The sequence below is a fragment of the Alosa pseudoharengus genome, unplaced genomic scaffold, assembly GCF_046254945.1.
Source record: "Alosa pseudoharengus isolate Yale_2024_CS ecotype anadromous, Long Island Sound unplaced genomic scaffold, YU_APseudo_1.1 YU_APseudo_1.1_scf_3, whole genome shotgun sequence".
Classification (NCBI taxonomy): domain Eukaryota; kingdom Metazoa; phylum Chordata; class Actinopteri; order Clupeiformes; family Clupeidae; genus Alosa; species Alosa pseudoharengus.
This window is the reverse complement of record NW_027468718.1, coordinates 36,858,297-36,877,255: the sequence shown is the minus strand read 5'-3', so window position 1 is coordinate 36,877,255 and position 18,959 is coordinate 36,858,297. Positions and strand designations below refer to the sequence as shown.

The following is an 18,959-nucleotide window of genomic DNA, read 5'->3' as shown; positions in this document are numbered from 1 at the left end:
AATACACATTGTGTTTCCTTTGTCATAGACATTGTTTGTTTTCTCATAAAATGTTTTGGTTAAAATGTATATAAAAATAACAATGTTTATGTTGCAGCATGTCAGGGAAAGAAGGTATCAATACAACAGAATCCACTATAAGCCAGCAGCTGAGCTTGAGTGTTGGAGATGACAGTCTTGGCAGTTGGTCTAACTTGAGTTTTGAGGATGACCATCCAGATGAGAGCAGCAGTTTCTTCCATTTGAGTGACAGGTAAAGGACCTCCACAATGTTTCCACACTATTTTTTTACAGTGTCATAACTTTAGTCATAACCTCTAGAAAAGTATTGTGTCAAACTGTTAGTAGATCTGCTTGATATACTACTGCATTTTTAACAGTTATCAATACTTACTAAAGTGAGAACTATAGAAATAGATTTGAATATTTTTAAGCTAGATGTGGCAAGTTTGTTTAACAAAATGAGTTTTAGTACAAATGTCCTATTTTGCTTGTGAGTTACAACGTTGTCTTTCTGGATCCTGACCTGTTTCTCCAAAACCCCTGAAGGAACAAAAAAATAGCTTTTTTAAGAACGTAAGATGAACTTAAATTGGACTTGGCTATTTCTTATGAGTTGAAGTTAAGAAATACAAGACAATGGTCTAAATTGTACATGTGAAATTGAGCTCAATTGTGTGTAGGAGCAAATAGGATATCTTGTTTTGATTTTTCTTTTTCTCTGGGAGTTCAATTTTTGGACGCAGGAACAAGCACTTATATTTTGAAAATCATAACAATTGTGAAGCGCTTAAAATACTGTATTAGTCATCAATAGTTAATTAGCATTGAGGCATGGTGTTTTGTGTTAACAAAAGACATTCAGTTCAAGATGTCATCACAGTGAATTCAAACTAAACATTCTCATTCTTCAGTATTAATGATATGCATATTGTAGAGTGAAAAACTATACTGCTGTAGCACAGTATGGAAAAGTGATCTCCAACTGCCATTTTGATCTGTCGAGTCGAATAGTGCAGCGCGTATTAAGGAATGCTTCTCCTCTCTCCCCCAGTAGTAATGGGAACAGCAGTAGCTGGAGCAGCCTGGGTTTAGAGGGAGAGGTTTATGAAGAGCATTTGTCCTTTTCCCCGTCTGACAGGTTGGTCTGAGCCAAGCATAACTTATTTGTGGGCTTTCAGCAGTGACTATACGACTACAGAAATTAGATACTGCCAGTGCTTAAATGTGTCTTGCATTTTCCTCTCTCTCTCAGAAGAAAGAAACCATGACAGGGAAAATGTCTTTGTTGTCTACCATTCACACAGTTACCACACTGAAATCATTTATTGAAATCAGATTTGGCTTTAGATAATGCCCTGCATGTTGAATGAAATAGTGATATATATCCAGACATGATTCTCATAAAACTTTATAACACAGGGAGAGAATGAGTCATTAAAGTAGCAACAGAGTGTAAGTCATGTCATTCAACATGAATATAATATCTTTATGGGTGCACAGTAAGCTTTTTCCAGAGCATGAAATATAATTGCAACTGTTGTCTTGGGCTATGTCAACAATGGTCTAGATTTAGAACCAGGGGAGATTTGTTGTTTACTCTTTTTGTTGATGCAAAATATGGAGAAAACACCAGCTACATCTGCAAGAGACAACATGTCTTGGGGCTGTCTTATAGAGAAATTATGGAAAACCTACATTGCAATCCAATAAATATATTTGTCTAGCATTACGTAGAATTATTTTTTCTTCTTCTCCTTCTTCTTTGTCTTATTATATTTCAAAAACTATATTAAGAGCTGAGCTATGATGTGGGATATAATGAGAATTGGATCTCGAATCTCGTTTGAGTAGCTATCCTGCCTGTGTACTTTTAGTTGCTCTCACTTACTCTTTTTCTAATTCTAATTATTTAATCTGCCATTGTACTGTGACTTTCTGTTCTTGTTTGATATTTTACTTTGCAGTGATTACACTGAAGAGAAAGAATTGGAGGCCAAGGAGGAAACAAATGGTAATGAAAGCACCATCTGCTACAGGGGTACCCACCCCACCCCACGCACCCACCGACCTCTTACACACACACACACACACACACACGTGAGTTATACACAGTCACACATTTCCCCAATGTATCTTTGGTGCAGCTATACAGTTCTTTGGGGCTTCTCAGAGGGGAATTTACCATCCACTTGTAAAACCACACTTGATTTTCCCATCTCTCTCTCTTGAGACTGTCAGAGTAGATCTGAAAGTGTCTGCAGATGACTTTAGTCTAAGTTTTGTGTCTTGCCTAGTCAGCCCAGGAGCGTGGGAAACACAGCCATCTTGTGGGCTTGCTGATGAGAGTTGAATTGTGATTTAAGATACAGTCCAACGCACTGTACATGTGTGCATGCTTACACCATGTGTCCCATGATTTTAAGTTTTTATTTTGGTTGAGTCCAATCTCAAGGATTTATTAAAGTAATTTTATATCCCCTGATTAACCAAATTAGATTTAATATTCAAGAATGCCATTAGTGACATTAGTGAGATATACAGAACAGATGGAAAACATGCAGTGCTGGATGGCTCAATGATCTTAACGAACACCCCCTGACTTTATAGCAAATATAATGTTATGTAAAGTGTTTGAAAAGATTTGTTGTGCATGGCAGGCACATCACGTGCAGAAAGGGTCCATGCACAGGGAGAGCGGGCACTGTTAGTGATCAACACAGAACTAAGGGAGCCTGGCCTTGACCCCCAGCTGAGGACCTTGCTCCAGTGGATTGCAGCCTCCATTGCTGAGCAGCCTGTTCTCCAGCTGGGCCATCAGAACAGCAGGGAGCTCCAACAGGTCACTATATTTTGTTGTTTGTTTGTTTTGCATAGATATTTCACATAGACGACACCTGTTATCATATTCACTCAAACATGTGCAAACATAATCAATAAAATATACAAAATTGAAAGTAAATCACTCCAAACTCATAAACAATTCAGCAACTGAACACGCAGAGTAGGATGAAATTACCGTGTTTTAATTAATGTATTTTAGGAGTTGATGAGGATAGAAACTACATGGATGTTGAAATTAAATCAGTTTCATTTATAGCCTCTTGCAACTAAATTCTAGGTCCTCATAACTGCTTGCACACAGTGTAACCAAAACTGCCTTCTACGTACCAGAACCTACCTGTCATTTTTATTCAGAGTAGTCATGGTTTCAATTATCCTACGAGAGAGCGATAGGTAAGTCTCTTTATACTAAAAACAATACCAAATAGATTTTTTGATCTTAATATAAGAGATTCATATAACACTTGGTTAGATTTTATTTTTCGCAGTGTACACAGGGATTAAAGTTCTCGTAGTGGGACACTAAATATTACCAGGAGATTTCAGGCTCGAGTGGCCCCTCCGGACTCGTATGTCAAATAGCATTGCATTTGTTTCTGTGTTTTTGGTCCCAGTCCAGCCCTGCTCTTCAGGTTTTGCCTCATGGACCAATGCAATGAATGAAGATCAAGAGGTCTTAGATTACAAAAATATGTGTCGTTTCCATGGTGTTTGTGTAACACATCTTTCCCTTCTTTAGCTTCCAGAGGTCATGCAGAAGGTGAGGGAGAGGCAGTGGCGAATCGGTGAGCTGCTCCAAGCCCTGTTGAGGTATTATGAGGAATCACAGCTTGAAGACAACAGAATGCATGGTTACAAGTCTCTCTTCCAGTGGCTTCTAGAGCATGTCTAACTTTCACCCACACATGCCTTGCCTCGTATGTTTGTGCAGAGCTGTGAGTCAGCCTTAGTGAACTCCAGCCTGAGGAGTTACCATGCAGAATTCCAGTGTTTTGCTGTGATATACAGCATGCTTGCTGAAACTACTGGCCCCCTGTAGGAAGCCTTCTCTTGAGCGTTACACCGCCCTAACCACCAGGGTGTGTCATAGAAATGGCTATTAAAATTGCTCAGTGTGTGAGTTTGAGTTTCACCATGGACTGAAAGTATTTTTTCCATTCTTTTGCGTTCGCTAATAGATTCCATGTCACATTAACATACTTTTGTTCATGTTGTCAAACAGCCATATCCTGTCAATGAACACCAAGTGGTGTTTTCTGTCAAGGAAACCCCACAGCTTGGGGCAAAATGAAGTCACAGCCATACCTTTTCTCCGTGGTGATGTTTCCATTTAGTAAGGAACTATGTAATCAAACTCCCTTTTTCTCCTCATGAAAGGTGTTGTCTGGTAAAACAGAATAAAGAGTTTTAAAAAATCACCACACTCACAATTATTCTATTATTGTATTGAGAACATGTTTTTGTGCCTTTCACAACCCTGGAATACCCTACAGAGGATCACATGTGTTTGTTTCCAGTTCCAATGACACCATACTGTAGGATAATGGCATGTATTAATTTGTTCCCATTGGGATTATTTGATTTTAGCATTGATTGGATTGATTGATGCACAGTACAACGCACAGCACCCTTTGCTCAGAAGCATATAATGTATTAGGTATAACCCCATGGGAAGATAGAGATGTTAAGTCTTCTTTTCTGTCAGTATTACATGAAAAATATGTTTGTTTGCTTAATGCATTTTATAAGCCCCTGTTTAGAATCCCATTGGAAGGTACAGTGGTGTTAAAAAGTTTGTGAACCCCTCCTTCCAATTACTGCCCCTTCCGATAAATGGTAAATGGTTGTGCTTCATAACGGCTGACTTTTCTTCACTCTAAAGTCTCTCTTGCATTAGTTGGTTTATTTATTATTTGAGCAACAAATTAATAATTATTTACTAATTATTATTGTAAATAGGCATTCTAACAGATTTTCTTTGTCATTTTATAAGGTTTTTAATTTTTATAATATCTGGTAACTTTTTAGGTCATATGCTCAGATTTTCAAAAATCTATGGGGTTCACAAATTTTCTAGCACCACTGCATATGACCTCCCATAAGGGAAGTGTGTGCTTTTTATTATTTCTTATGCACTTTGCTTTTGATAGATATATTTGTTTTTAATGTCCATGTATTGCAATACTTTGTTCTGCACATGAAGAAGTAAACTATGACATAATTATGAATGGCTTTGAGTAAAAAAAAAAAACGCACACCATATGCCAATGATTTAATAAAAAAACCACTCATAAAAACACTCATAATTATGAATGGCACCTCTATATTGTGGAAATGTACTTCCAGATGCACTGTGGTACGTATGCGTATCACAAGTAATCACCTCCCTCCCTCTCAAATCTTCTCAGTATATCCCATCCTGTTTACAGTTTTCTACTGGTCCATACTAAATCACCTAATTGTACAGTGTACTTTTTAAAAAAAATGTATGTTTTATGGTTAAGGTCAGTATTGTATAACAATATATTCAAAAGTTAGTCTGGGCTATAAAAAGATGTCACATAAACATGCAACCTTTACACCATTTGAAATATGTTAGCAAACCCACATAGGCAACTGCCACATTTCAAATCTAAGATGTGTATATAATTTTTGGCAAATCATTTTTGCCTATATACTGACTTTGCTGCCTTCTTCAAGTGATGCAGCTTTGCTTTGTGCCATAATTCGAGTGGTGTTCTGTAGTGGCTTCCATTTAGCTGTGCTCACTCTTGCACCCCCACCTGCATGGCATTAGGGTCTCTAGTGAGCCATCACTCTTAACTGCTGTTATAGGGACATCCACTTGTCATTGTTGGTCTCATCTGTTTCAGTACAGCATGACCAATAAGTGTCAATGTTTCTGTTATTTGTGTTTTTGTTGATCTATATGCTGCAAAATCTGGGAGCCTTCAGAAATGATTGAAATCTAAAAATTAATGCCTGTATGAAATGATCTTATGAAAGAGAAGATATGTGTAGTTCCACGGTATGGTGAGCAAACTGTGTATATGGAGCAAGAGATCTTTCTTGCAAACCCATACTACTGCCTCCCCCATGAGGTGATACTGAATGAGTGCTTGTCCCTATACACATGTGTATAAATAAGGCCAGGTGTTCAGCCTATAATATATTGCTTTAATACTTTGCTTTGTGTACATTCCTATCCTTCACTGAGTTTTTACTGCAATGTTGTGTTATTTAAAAGCAGAATGTCTATGCTAGATGCAGCTTAACAATATAAAAAGTAAATACTTTGTTATTTGTGGTGTTGCTCTCATCCTAATATACCAGGCAAATACGTATTCACTGACTTCTATTTTTCCTGTGTATTTGTATAATCTTGAAAAATAAATATAAATTATTCAATGTATCCTATTAATCATTGCTCCTTTTTCATGGTCTTTAGCCGAGATGTCCAGTTATACAGTAGCACTACTACATTTGTAATTGTTAAAAATGTGGGTAAAAATAAAGCTTTATTTGTCTCCAGTGTTTTTGCTGTATACTGCATAAAGTAGGGTTTAACATGCTTGTCTACACATCAGACATGATTTACAATCTTGCTTGTAACAATGAGGCATATGCCATTTGTATTCCCTGAAGCTGTGGCCAGGTTCACTATCCGATATTGTCTGGCAGGTGTATAACTTGGTTGTTTGTCAACTTTGGATTTTGCAACACTTTGACAACATGGACTGACTCCAAAATGTTTCCATGTTCATCAGCTAGTTAGTTAGCAAGTTAAATGTTATGGAAGCAAATAGACACAATTTGTGTGTTTAATTGGTGGTCATCATCTGTAGATATGAACTTAAAATGATAAAACACAACTTGGACCCCTTGGTTATGAGTTGTTGATTCACAGGGGGCCCTGGACCCCACTGTGCTAATTCATCTGTCTCCTCAACAACAGCACAAAATGTAGAAAGATATATGTTTATGTTCAGGTTCTTAACACTTATGTCCAAAGCCATTTAGAATGACATCAATAAACATTACATTAACATTAAAATAACAGTTTTTAGTAAAGTCATATGGCTCTAGAATAAAATATATATATAGCCTACCAATATAAACATAATTAACAGAATAACAACAATGACTATAAGCATATACAAACAATGACTCTGCGAGGAAAAAATGAATGAAACAAGGTAAACATAAGTCTTAAGACAGTTTTTGATTATCCCAAATATATGGAGAGAATTGGGTAAATCATTCCACCAACGAGGAATCACAGAAGAAAAAAGCCTTGACTGTGCCCTGTTAGGGCCCTATGTTAATGATCTGAAACGCAAGTATCAAACACAAGTAGCTTTGTGGGCGGACTTCGGGCGCTGTTGCTATTATACCGGCGGGATAAATTACTCTTGCGCCCGAGGCAAATCTAAAATGGGTTGGTCTGAAGTAGTTACATTACTCTAGGTGTGGTTTGGGCGTAAGGTGCAATTAACCAATCAGAGCGTCATCTCACATTCCCTTTAAAAGCAGACGTGCTTGTTACATGGCGGATTGCTAGTATAATGGCAGATTTGCTAAGCGCAGACATCTGTCACAACCAGGAGATGGCAGACATCTGTCACAGCCTGACGGGCATGCCCGGATCTAGGCTGCTCAGATTGGGGGGGCAAATAGAAATTTGGGGTGGGCACAACACGACACACACACAACTTTTACACTACGCAACAAAACCGCTCAGTTTCACCTACAAATGCCTTACTTTTCACCTTAAAACCCTTATTTAATAGCAAACATGACATATTACATATAACTGTTAATCATAGAACTGTTTTTAATATTCACAGATATCTAGGCTATATTTAACATTTATTTTCTATGTGGCCTGTTAAATCATGTATTGAACAATTTAAACACTCTGAAACCTGAAGCCCAAAGTTGGAGACATGCATTTAGACATTGCTGCAAATGTAAAACCGGATTACTCTGGAATGGCTAACTGTACAGGGGAATGCTTTACACCTTTGTATTCGGTAAGGTCTGCTGTTTCTTCTGATATATGGTTTGTCATGTGTTCGGGGAAAATTCGTGAAGTATTCCACCGAGATGAATGGGTAGGGAGATGGGCGCAGAATGTAATGTGACTAAATTAAAGTTACTTTTCTCGCGAACTGTTTACCACAACAACTTGCTTTTTTAACATTGTTTAAAAGCTGAGAAAGAGCTCTTTCGTGTGATGTGATACATGTAATATCTGTGTGAAGAGTAGGATGGCAAGCCATTTTAACATTTACCCGCTAGACTGGATATGTATTGCAGATATCTGTAATTCAGTTTTGCCTAGTCAAAACGAACATTTTATATATCCGCAATTGAATTCTTCCTATCCATAATTGTCATTTCAGATATCCACAAAGGCATTCTTCCTAGGACAAATGACGCCACATTTGCCATTCATTTCTATGGGGTTTATCATTACGGACTTAATCTTTGAGTTCATACAAACCCTCATACCAAAAGACCTTGTGTGTCAAGGCGTTCTTGAGATATAACACTCATGGTGTTTTTGACCTTGACATTTGACTTTTGACCAACATCAATTCACTTCATCTTTGAGTCCATACAAACACTCATACCAAATTTCAGGCATGTATATCAAGGCATTCTTGAGATATCGCATTCAGAGTGTTCATTGACTTGACCTTTGACCTTTGACCTCCAACATCAACTCACTTCATCTTTGAGTCCATACAAACACTTGTACCAAATTTGAAGCATATGCGTCAAACCGTTCTGGAGATATAATGCTCAAAGTATGAGATATGGCTGTGACTTTTATTTTGACACACGGGAAACACTTAAACAGGATGTGTAGTTTTAGGGAGCACCAGATCAAAGATGGTTGATTACGAAGATACTTCATGAGAGGCCATTTCCTGTCCCTGGAAATGTATGCAAATAGGGTAGCAGTACACGCCCCCGCACATTTATGCAGTGATCGGGCTCTCTTTTTAACATTGAGGTCTATGGCAGAATCCAAGAATTTCCCAGAATTTGTCAAAGCCTTATTTTTCTGAGCAATGGATGCACATTTCGGACACGGTATCATGATCTCCAAACCCTCCTCCCTATTTCAGTAGAATGTCGTGATAGTATGACCCTCCAGTCGGGAGAAAATCAACATTAATGAAGGTGTACACCAAGTTTATTTTGTACTCCGGCTTGTCTGGCGTGGAACCGAGGCGTTCAAACGTAAGTCATACGTCAGTGACATGCCCCTGTGCAGGCGGGAACTGAACCAGAGCCGGTCTCTGACTGAACTCCACTTTGCCCTCATAGACATGAACTAGGACGACCCATCTTGCTACGCATTCATTATCTTTGACCAGATTGTATGCATTAGAAGCTGAGATGGTTGAATTCACAGGTGACACCTGTGCCAGTGTTCTAATTAGCCCGGGAACTACTCTGGGAGCTTAACAAGCGCAGCTGCCTTTAGGCCATTATGACATCACAGCCTTTGAAGTTTATGGGGGAAAAATGAGCTTTTTAACATTTTTAATCCCTTATTTCTCAAAAAGTATAAACTTTTTTAAAAATCTGAAAAAACAACTCTCTTGCCCCACTCCAGACCTTCAGAACGGTTATTTCAACATGTCTGTACGTTAAGCGGTTAGAGTCGCATTAATTCTTGAAAAGGTAAAAAGAAAAAAAGGTTATAATAATAAGAAGAAGCCAGGAGATTTCAAGATAGTGGATTCCATCCACTATAACTATCCAAAATGTAATTGCGACTAGTCAGAAAGACGTAATTGTCGTCTTTGACGTCATTGACGTCAAACTTAGCTGGTAAATGTTAAAATGGCTTGCCATAGAGTAGGCTATCGGGAGTAAAATTGACCAATTAGGTGGGGCAGAAGAAATATTTGGGGGGACATTGCCCCTCCCAGCCCTATTCTAGATCCGGCCATGCTGACGGGTCAGGTGTAACTTACGCCTATATTCCTCCTCACTAAGGGAGAGATAGGTCTGTCTGGGTCTCTCCCTCCCGCATCTAATTCTCTGTCCCAAGACATACTCCATCTCACTGTGCAATACGCAATATGAGCAAACGCAACTTAACTGGTAAGTTCAAGAGTAAGGTTTTTAATGAACTTACATGATGGTAAAGGTGATTTCGCAGTCTTCAGAATTTTGTTTCCTGGTTCTTGACGGACAACCCACTTTGTCAGGTGTCCCGTTATACCTATGTGTCTTGCCACTATTGGTCAAACAGGTTAGTTTGATCCGTCATTACTACAATTAGCCTGAATAATTTGGCCTGGTCTACAACCAACCCAAAAGGGCACGTTACCCCGCTGCTCATCCAGCTACACTGGCTACCTATGGCGGCTCGCATCAAATTCGCATCAATGTCTACAAAGTAGTCTCCGGTTCTGCTCCCATCTACTTGAATGCCCTCATACAGACATACGCTACCTCCAGACCGTTGCGCTCCTCAGACGAACAACCTCTAGCTCTACCACCGGTACACTCAGGCCAGTCCAAACTGTTCTCATCAGTTGTTCCTCGTTGGTGGAACACACTGCCAGTTCCTACAAGGGCAGGGACATCCCTCTCCATTTTCAAAAAACTCCTGAAGACCCAGCTATTTAGAGAAGCTTTCCTCTCATAGTACCACTTACTTTAGAGAACATCTCCTCTCATAGCACCACTTACAACAAGTCTTTCTGATCCTAGCACTCTAACGTTTTTAAATGGTCCTAATGTAATGTAATGTAATGTAATGTAATGTTACCCTGGAAATCCAGAGTTGGAACAATGGAATTGTCTCTGCGAGACACTCTGGTAACGAGCAATGTGCACGTTACTTTTACCCCAACATTCCGGGGAACCAGCTAAACTGATGAAGACAGCGCTGCAACGTTGGAGGACAGTGAAGTCCAAAGTCCGAAATCATTTAGAGTAAACATTGGTCTAGTGTTATCCAATTGCATGCAGTGAGATTTTTAAATGCATGCTTGTTGCCGCCCCTCGAGTTGGGCCATTACATTGTTCGTGGCCAGACTCTTAATCTTTCTAGATTACCAGGGTCTGGATTTTCCAGGCTAATGTAATGTAATAATTTGGGTAAATGTATGCACTAGATTTATGCCTATTTTTTCACATCTTCATGGACACCACAATGATTTCCCTCTTGTGGTAATATTTTCCTTGTAATTATGTATGGTTTGCAGAAATAGGAACTGCTGCGTCCGTGTAGATGAGAGAAGCAAAGTGTATGTGCATTGCGCACACGCTACATTATGGCAAAGCATGTGCCCTTAAAATAGCACCTTAATAACGCGCCACTGACTTTAGACTAGGTTTTTCCTGGTCTGTGGCGGAATTGTTTTCTGAAACTGCAAAATAGCACCAGGAAACGTTTGCGCCGTAACACGCCTCCTGTGAACCCTTTCCAGACCCACTCTCAATCTTAATTGAGATGCCGTCTGGTGTCAGTGAGGCTAAAGGATGGCCTCTCTTTTCTGCCCAATTTCATGTTACAACCAGTGTTGGGAGTAATGCATTAAAAAAAGTAATGTAATTACAGTAATGCATTGCTTTTTGCTGTAATGCAGTAATGTAAGGCATTACCAATACAATTTCAGTAATATTTTACTCGGTACAATTCTCAGTAACTCTCAGTTACTTTGCTTTTTTAATCCAAAATTGAGAAATGCTCAATTGGCACCAGAGAAGATTATCCAAGAATTAAAAAAAGTAATCTATGCTGGTCCTGGAATTTCATTGCCTTGTTTAGATGACTGTAGAAAGGGAATTTGAGTTATCTCTGCCATTCATGCAACAGATCTAACATGGTTAGGCTATACTTCTCATTTCAAACAGTGAGAATAACTAAAATGTTGCTTTTACAGACAAAGATCGCAGCCATTATTCTCTATTCTCTATTTTCATTAAGTCTACACCACTGTAAGTGGAAGGAAAGGCAACCAGCAATGATGAGAACCATTTAAAGTCAACAAACAATTTCACTATGGCTATATTTTACTATATTAAGTTGTGAGTGACCTTTGGCCTTTGGGGCCTACATTGTCGCATGAGCCATAACTGCAACCATTATATTGTTCTTTTGTTAACCTTAAGCCTAGCTTAGTCATTATGTCATACCACATCACCTCCTGCCATGTAAGAAGCTGCATTGAACACATGAATATCTATTGAGAACACCAAATCCATATTTCCTGTTATTTTGGTGAAAGTAATGTAAACGTAGTGTAATGCCTTACAATTCAAAGACAGTAATATTGTAATGTAACAAATTACTTTGAGATGACAGTAATAAGTAATAAATAATGCATTATGCTTTTGAAGTAACTTGCCCAACACTGGTTACAACCAATGAAAGGCAGGTAAGACCGGTACTTGTTTGTGACTAAAAGGGGCTGACAAAAGAATATGTAAATGAAGGGTGGCATGGGTGACTGCCAGATATATGGATATATACAGATAACACTTCACACAAAAATGGCATTACTATATGCACTGATGAAAAATGTCTCAGAAAGAAATGCTACATATAAAATTGGTTCCTTCAAACAGTTAAGACATGACAGAGCTCAGCCCCATATTTAATTAGCACAAGATGTGTGATGCCCCATTGGTGTCTCATCACCTTGACGTCCCGACTGGTGTGGTCTTAAGTCAGACAGGTTTGGTCAAGGACTGGAATCCCCAATCCTCATGGGTTTGGTATGATTCACCCTGTCAACATGACATCACATCCTACAGCAGAGACAAATAAACTTGTGTTGCTGACTGATTCTACAGTAGTCTACATTGTTGGTATTTGACGTGCAGTGTGTGGTAAGTTTGGTGTAATAAGGGGGATCCCCAGTCAACATTAGTAATGAAAAACGTTTTTAATTATTTCTGGTACTAAAAGAAATACTTTATCTGAGAATTCAGAACCATGAGGACATGTTTTGTGTACATGTGGGAAAATAAATAGGTTAGGTTTTAAATAAATGTAGGTTTTTAAATAAATAATTTTAAATAAATAGGTTTTAAACACCATATAAGGATTATGTACTTACTGCACATGTGGTTTAAGTTAGCCAATGTGACAGCTTGTGTCACATACAAAGCAACAACTTTGTATCGTGTAGAACAACATGTTGAAAGGAACATTCAGATTCAACCAACATTACACTGGAGACAGTTGCCTGCAGCACCACCACCCTCCTTAGCAGTTCAACATTGGTTTCCATGCAACAACGAGGCATTGTTTTACCTCACGGCACAGTATCAAATGACGGTATCCAGGATATATCAGACAACATGACGACACACATGGCAGTAGTTTGTGTTGTGTTTCTGGGCTGGGCTGCGCTTGCTGAGTGCAGTGTGGAAATGAACTGAATCTGGTGGGCGGCTCCAAGGCTCTCCCGCAGATCACTGCCGGACCAGACAAGGCCTTCATTTGCCATGGAAACAGTCCAACCATTACATAGTTCCAGGCTGTAGATACAGTGTATGGACCACTCACTGAGGGGTGCAGCTGACTCACTTCAAAAGACCAGTGTTTCAGTGTTTGTCACAGTGGAGGTTTTACATGAGAAAGGAAAGACCTTTGCTAATCATTGAGCATCACTTAGGAAGAGGAATTGTCAATATTTCCTCCCAGTTATTTTGACTACAGTGATAGAAACCAAAACACATTAAAGGAGTGCTTTCTTAACCTCCATCTTCTTTCATTATTTTGATATATGGACACCTCAGCCATTACACTATAAGCATTACATGTGTTTTCAGTTCATTCAAGCTTTTGTTTATTCATTTGTAAAGACCCAAAAAAAACTTTCCCAAATCACTGCAAATGTCAGTAGTTGGTTGTGTCACTGCTAGAGGTGCATAGTTCAAATTAGATTTTTGCTTCATTTGTAGCTTGGATACTTCCATGCCAATTGCATCACTAAGAAAGTTATACACAATTTTCATTTTTATTCAGTATAATTGTTTGTGTTTACCTGTAAGTACATGTATGTTAATGTTAACTAAAATGAACAACATGTATCTTGAAAGAAAAGGCTCCAGAATGGTGTGTTTCCAATTAACCTCAAATGAGAGAAATTCAACAAAAGACAGATCAGAGTGGTCCAGGTAAAGTTTTGTCACAAATGTTTAGATATTGTGGCTATGCAATGGTACATCAAAGGGGTCTTAAGGGAAGTCTTGAAAACAAAAGGAAGATAGATCTAAATATATTGTCTTTGAATCTTAAAGATTATAAGGGCTCTTCTTGTCAATCTTTATATTGCACAAAGGTTCTGGAATTGGCTTCTAGTTTTGCGACTCATGAACTTTAATTTCTTCCTCTGGAACCACTTTCCAGTATTATGCAAAGAGAAAAAGCCTCATACCACGATGCTTCCACCTCCAAACTTTACTGCTGGTATGGTATTTTTAAGGTTATATGCAGAGCTATTTACCTTGAAATATGGTGAGTGGTATTGTCAAAACTTCGGAATCTGAAACACATATTTATTTATGGATTGTAATGTGATTTCTTGACCTGTATGCATTTCTGTAGTTATGTACATGATAGTACATAGCCTTACACAATGCTATGAAGCAACCTGCTACTTTATGTCTTTTATGGCTTTTTAGGGCAGCTAGTTTGTCTTCCAATTCATTCAACTTGGATGTTTGGGCTTGCAAGTCTTTTTACAAAACTGCTGCTTAAATCGTGCAATTTACCTAAGGTACTTCAAATGCATTCACAACCATTTTCTTTTATCTGTGTGTATGTGTGTATGTGTGTGTGTGTGTGTGTGTGTGTGTGTGTGTGTGTGTGTGTGTGTGTGTGTGTGTGTGTGTGTGTGTGTGTGTGTGTGTGTGTGTGTGTATGTGTGTGTGTGTGTGTGTGTGTGTGCGTTTATCTATAGTATCAAGTTCATAAAATTACAAACCCAGCCAATACACATAAAATACCACAGCAGTTTCACAATGCATTTCTTTACTGTCAGACCCAAAACCATAGCCAAATATCATGTTCAGTCTTACGGTCATTATCACATGGATATAATGTCTACCAAGTTCACATTGGGGTCATTCAGAGGATAATCTACTAGCATCGTAGACCCCTCATTTGTAGTCACTGTTGGAGAGTTTCTCAAAGAACATGTTGACACATGCATCTGTGTTGTTAATGCGACACGTAGGTCTAAAAAAATTATAATACCAGCAGAATGATTTTTGCACGAAAACTATGTATATCCTCCTTTAAACAATTTGTGTCTACTCTAATAAACCATTTTGTATCCACCCAAACTAACCTACTTATAAACTATAATAGAATACAGTATATGTAATATGGGATGGGATATCCTCACTAAAACCTTTCATTTTTTAATTGTCTTGTGAAATTCATGCTTATAATAAAACCACAGAATCCCTGTACCGATGTCAAATCAAAGGGTAATGTCTATAAACATTACAGTTGCTACATAGGCCATAAAGACGTGCTGTATAATAGAGGTAAGAGGGCAATCTCAAAAGATTTTTATTAAGGACTAAGGTGCCTTCTGTTGAAATGTGTGTGTGTGTGTTCATGGTGGTGGTTTAGGGAACACATCAAGTTGTATCCAGTAAGTACTGAGGCTTTGGATGTTTGTCATGCTGATTAGTATTCTTAAAATGCCCCCATAAGAGGCAATGTTGCACTAGTTTGCCCGTCAGGATGCTTGATTTAGAGAACATGCTAATGCTTATATGAAACATTAATGAATTTGTAGCTAGCCATGGTTCTAGGTACCTGTAGTGTAGATTGAGTGATGGATGTGTGCTGATCCTACAGATAAGCAGTACCATGTGCTTGGAAGCTACCTATCTACTAAGAAACTAGTAACTAGTGAAATTGAGGAGAAAAGGGAGGAGGTGCTTAGCTATGCCAGAGTTTAATGTAAGGAGAGGTAAGGCCATAGATATAGGAAAGGCAGGTTTAAATCTCCTAGAATGTAGAAGTGGGATGAGTATCAGCTGTCAGTCATTCCATGGGCTCTTCCTGAACTTTGTTTAGCAAAGATAATTAGTATATAATAATTAGTACACCAATTGGCCTGTAGATGATAGTGTTAAGCAAAGGGTTGCCGGTAAAGGATAATATCTAAATTTTCTTACTACATTTCTACAAGCCCGTATACGTACACACACAGGCATGCGCACACACGCACGCACACACACACACACACACACACACACACACACACACACACACACACACACACACACACACACACACACACACACACACACACACACACATAAACACATAAACATACTCACACGCGCGCACACTAGGGCTGTCAATCTTCATCCATAATCCCATTCGAATTTCATTCATTATTATTTTTAATAATCAATTTATATTTGCATATTTATTGCTCAAATTTAGCCTATTATTAATATTAACTATGCATCTCTGTACACTGTATAAACAGGCATGCATTGTGAATGCCACTATAAACGCGTGGTTGACTTGTTATATTGAACAAAAGCTCAGTCTACCAACGATATCTGTGCAACTTGAGTGGTTTCAGTTTCTTTCACGCAGACGCGCACACACACTGAATGAATGCTCATACCACTATTACTTAATTGTATGCCTCTATGTTTGATGACGCCAAATTAACAAGTATTTCCTGATTGGGGAAAATTTTGCTTTCTTTTTTTCTATTGGCCCGCGATTCCATGAATCATTATGCCTATCAGACGAGTGACAAAAGCACTACACATAGAGGAGGGAGGCAAAAACCCAGTAGGCTAATTCTTGCTTCTAGCTGCGGTTCCTCGCCCTCGGACTGTTTACCTAACCAGCTTGTCAGGGTGTAGCATTATCAGATGTGGACTCAGGCTGCTAATTGTCAAGTGATTTCATTTGTGCCTTAGCCTACATATTCTGCAGATTACAACATTGCAAGGCTACTTGTTATTTTTCCAAATCCAAAATCGCTAAATGGTCAGGAGTGGTGATATCCGTTGGTGCATGCTTTCTGCCATTTTTAGATTGTGCATTAGATGTGAAAAAGCATTTCGTTTTCACATACAGTATTCACTAAAGTTAGCCACACATAAAAAAAAAAGCAAAAAACCACATTCGAATAGTAATTTCAAACGCACGCACACACACACACACACATGCATGTAAACACACACACACATACTGTACAGATGCACACACACAAAGAAACACACGCATGCACACACACTTACGCACACACACATTTTAACCATTTATTTATGTCCACAAGAAGAAAATGGTACAGGGACACAAATATTAAGAATGCAGTACAATACATATGCAAACCCATGGACAAGTAGCATGCACCAGGTCTTCACAATATCGCTTAACTTACAGTAAGTGATATATAACTTAACAAGCACAATACTCAATTCTTAAGGGTAAGTAGCAACGTCTCCGCCATATGTGGCGGCTGCCAATGATAACAGAGATGGCACAGTACTTGCAAGCTGTTTAGCCCTCCTTTTGGCCATCCCAAGTTGTTGCAGCCCTCTTACTACCAACCTGTGTACGTGTCCTAGGCTACCAAATATGAATGCGAGTAGTCTGCACCTATAGCCTAGTTCTGAGATTGTGTTTAGGAGTGGTTGGTATTTAACTACCTTGGTGCAGAAAGCCTCCTCCATGCTAGAATGAAAGGTGCAGCCTACCTCCAAAATGTACACCTCACTGGACTCCTCATTGATGATAACATCTGGTGTATTGGCAACCAGGTGTAAGAAAGTACTAGGGTTACTATTGCAGTGCTGAAACATGGATGGTTTTACCTGAGAATGTTTGTACATTCTTACTGAGGGTGGAAAATGGTTTGATATGTCTTTCACTATGAGGTCTACTATTCTGTCATGACGTGCTATGTACATTCCTTTGTAGGCATAACAGCCATTTAAGATGTGTGACAGTGGTTCAGTGATATCTTCTGAGGTGTGATGCAAGCAATGAGGTACCTGATTTGTGGGAAACCAGATAGAGAGGCTAGTAGGGAGGACTTGTAATCTGGCTTTAACTGTAAATGTGAGAATGTCCTCATTGAGTGCAGTGTTTTTGAGAAATGAGTGAGACACAGAGTGGTCAGCAAAGGGAAGACATGCAAGTTTTCCCTGAAGTTTCAGTCCAGTCCAGTGTTGTTGTTGTTGATGTTGGTGTAAGTCCATAAGAGTTCGCCGACCACCTGCAGATGTAAGCAGATGGCTCTGACCACCATATGTGGCTGTTGCCTTGACTTGAGAGGGTCAGTTATAATGTCCTCTGAGACCATCACATTCCCAGAGTCAGACCGCACCCACTCCAGTGACACTCCAGTTCAGATGCAAACACATTCATGCGCACGCACACACACACAGCCATGCACACACTCACACGCACGCACACACACATGCACAAACACACACACATACACACACACACACATAAACACACTCACACGCATGCACACACACAGAGACACATGCACACACACGCATGCACACACACATAAAGACAGACCGAACTTCCCGACCTCAAATGTTGTGGGTGGGGCTAAGTTTGGCTGGCACCCAGGCTAGGATGGAGTAGGAGATGGAGACAAATTGACAAGTGTGATTTATTTTTGTGCAGAGAATGTACAGAACTGAGTGGCAGTCATATTTTGTACCGCTATGCAGTACATTTAGTTAGTTTACGCCTCATGGTCGGTCAATTGGCAAGTTACAGACAAACGCCCCAGTGTTTTTCTCATATTTATTAATTTGCTTTATTCATTTGAATAATATTTCATGTTATGTTCTTAATATTGTCACCAAGTTAAACTAAAGAGATGGTGGTTCGAGAGCAGACCAGAAGTGGTCATGGGTTGTGACCAAAATCCACTGGTGCCAATATGAGATAATATATGGCTGGCAATGACACCGAGGAAGGTGACAAGTACCTCTGTGTGGCAGTGTGACTTGGCAGTCTGTTAAAAGTTCTGAAAGATGTGCATTCCCATGGTAAATATGCTGTATGATGCTCAGCTCCTGCTGAGAGAGCTAAGAATAAGCTCTAGAGGGGCCTG

At 39.1% G+C, this 18,959-nt stretch overlaps 1 protein-coding gene across 11 annotated transcripts in view; it reads left to right on the top strand.

Moving 5' to 3' along the window:
* The window catches only part of akap11 (A kinase (PRKA) anchor protein 11), a 97,645-nt gene extending 91,270 nt beyond the window's left edge, over positions 1-6,375 (top strand). For 6 of the 11 annotated variants that reach the window (XM_076264193.1, XM_076264190.1, XM_076264198.1 and 3 more), the window contains 6 exons: positions 98-253; positions 1,055-1,141; positions 1,968-2,014; positions 2,661-2,842; positions 3,584-3,654; positions 4,067-6,375. In XM_076264193.1, the coding sequence (XP_076120308.1) occupies positions 98-253; positions 1,055-1,141; positions 1,968-2,014; positions 2,661-2,842; positions 3,584-3,654; positions 4,067-4,178 (655 nt within the window). In that variant the 3' untranslated portion in view covers positions 4,179-6,375. Of the gene's footprint in view, positions 1-97; positions 254-1,054; positions 2,015-2,660; positions 2,843-3,583 lie in introns of those variants that run through there. The other 5 variants (XM_076264194.1, XM_076264199.1, XM_076264197.1 and 2 more) reach the window with 5 other exon arrangements.
* Positions 6,376-18,959: the final 12,584 nt, after the last annotated feature.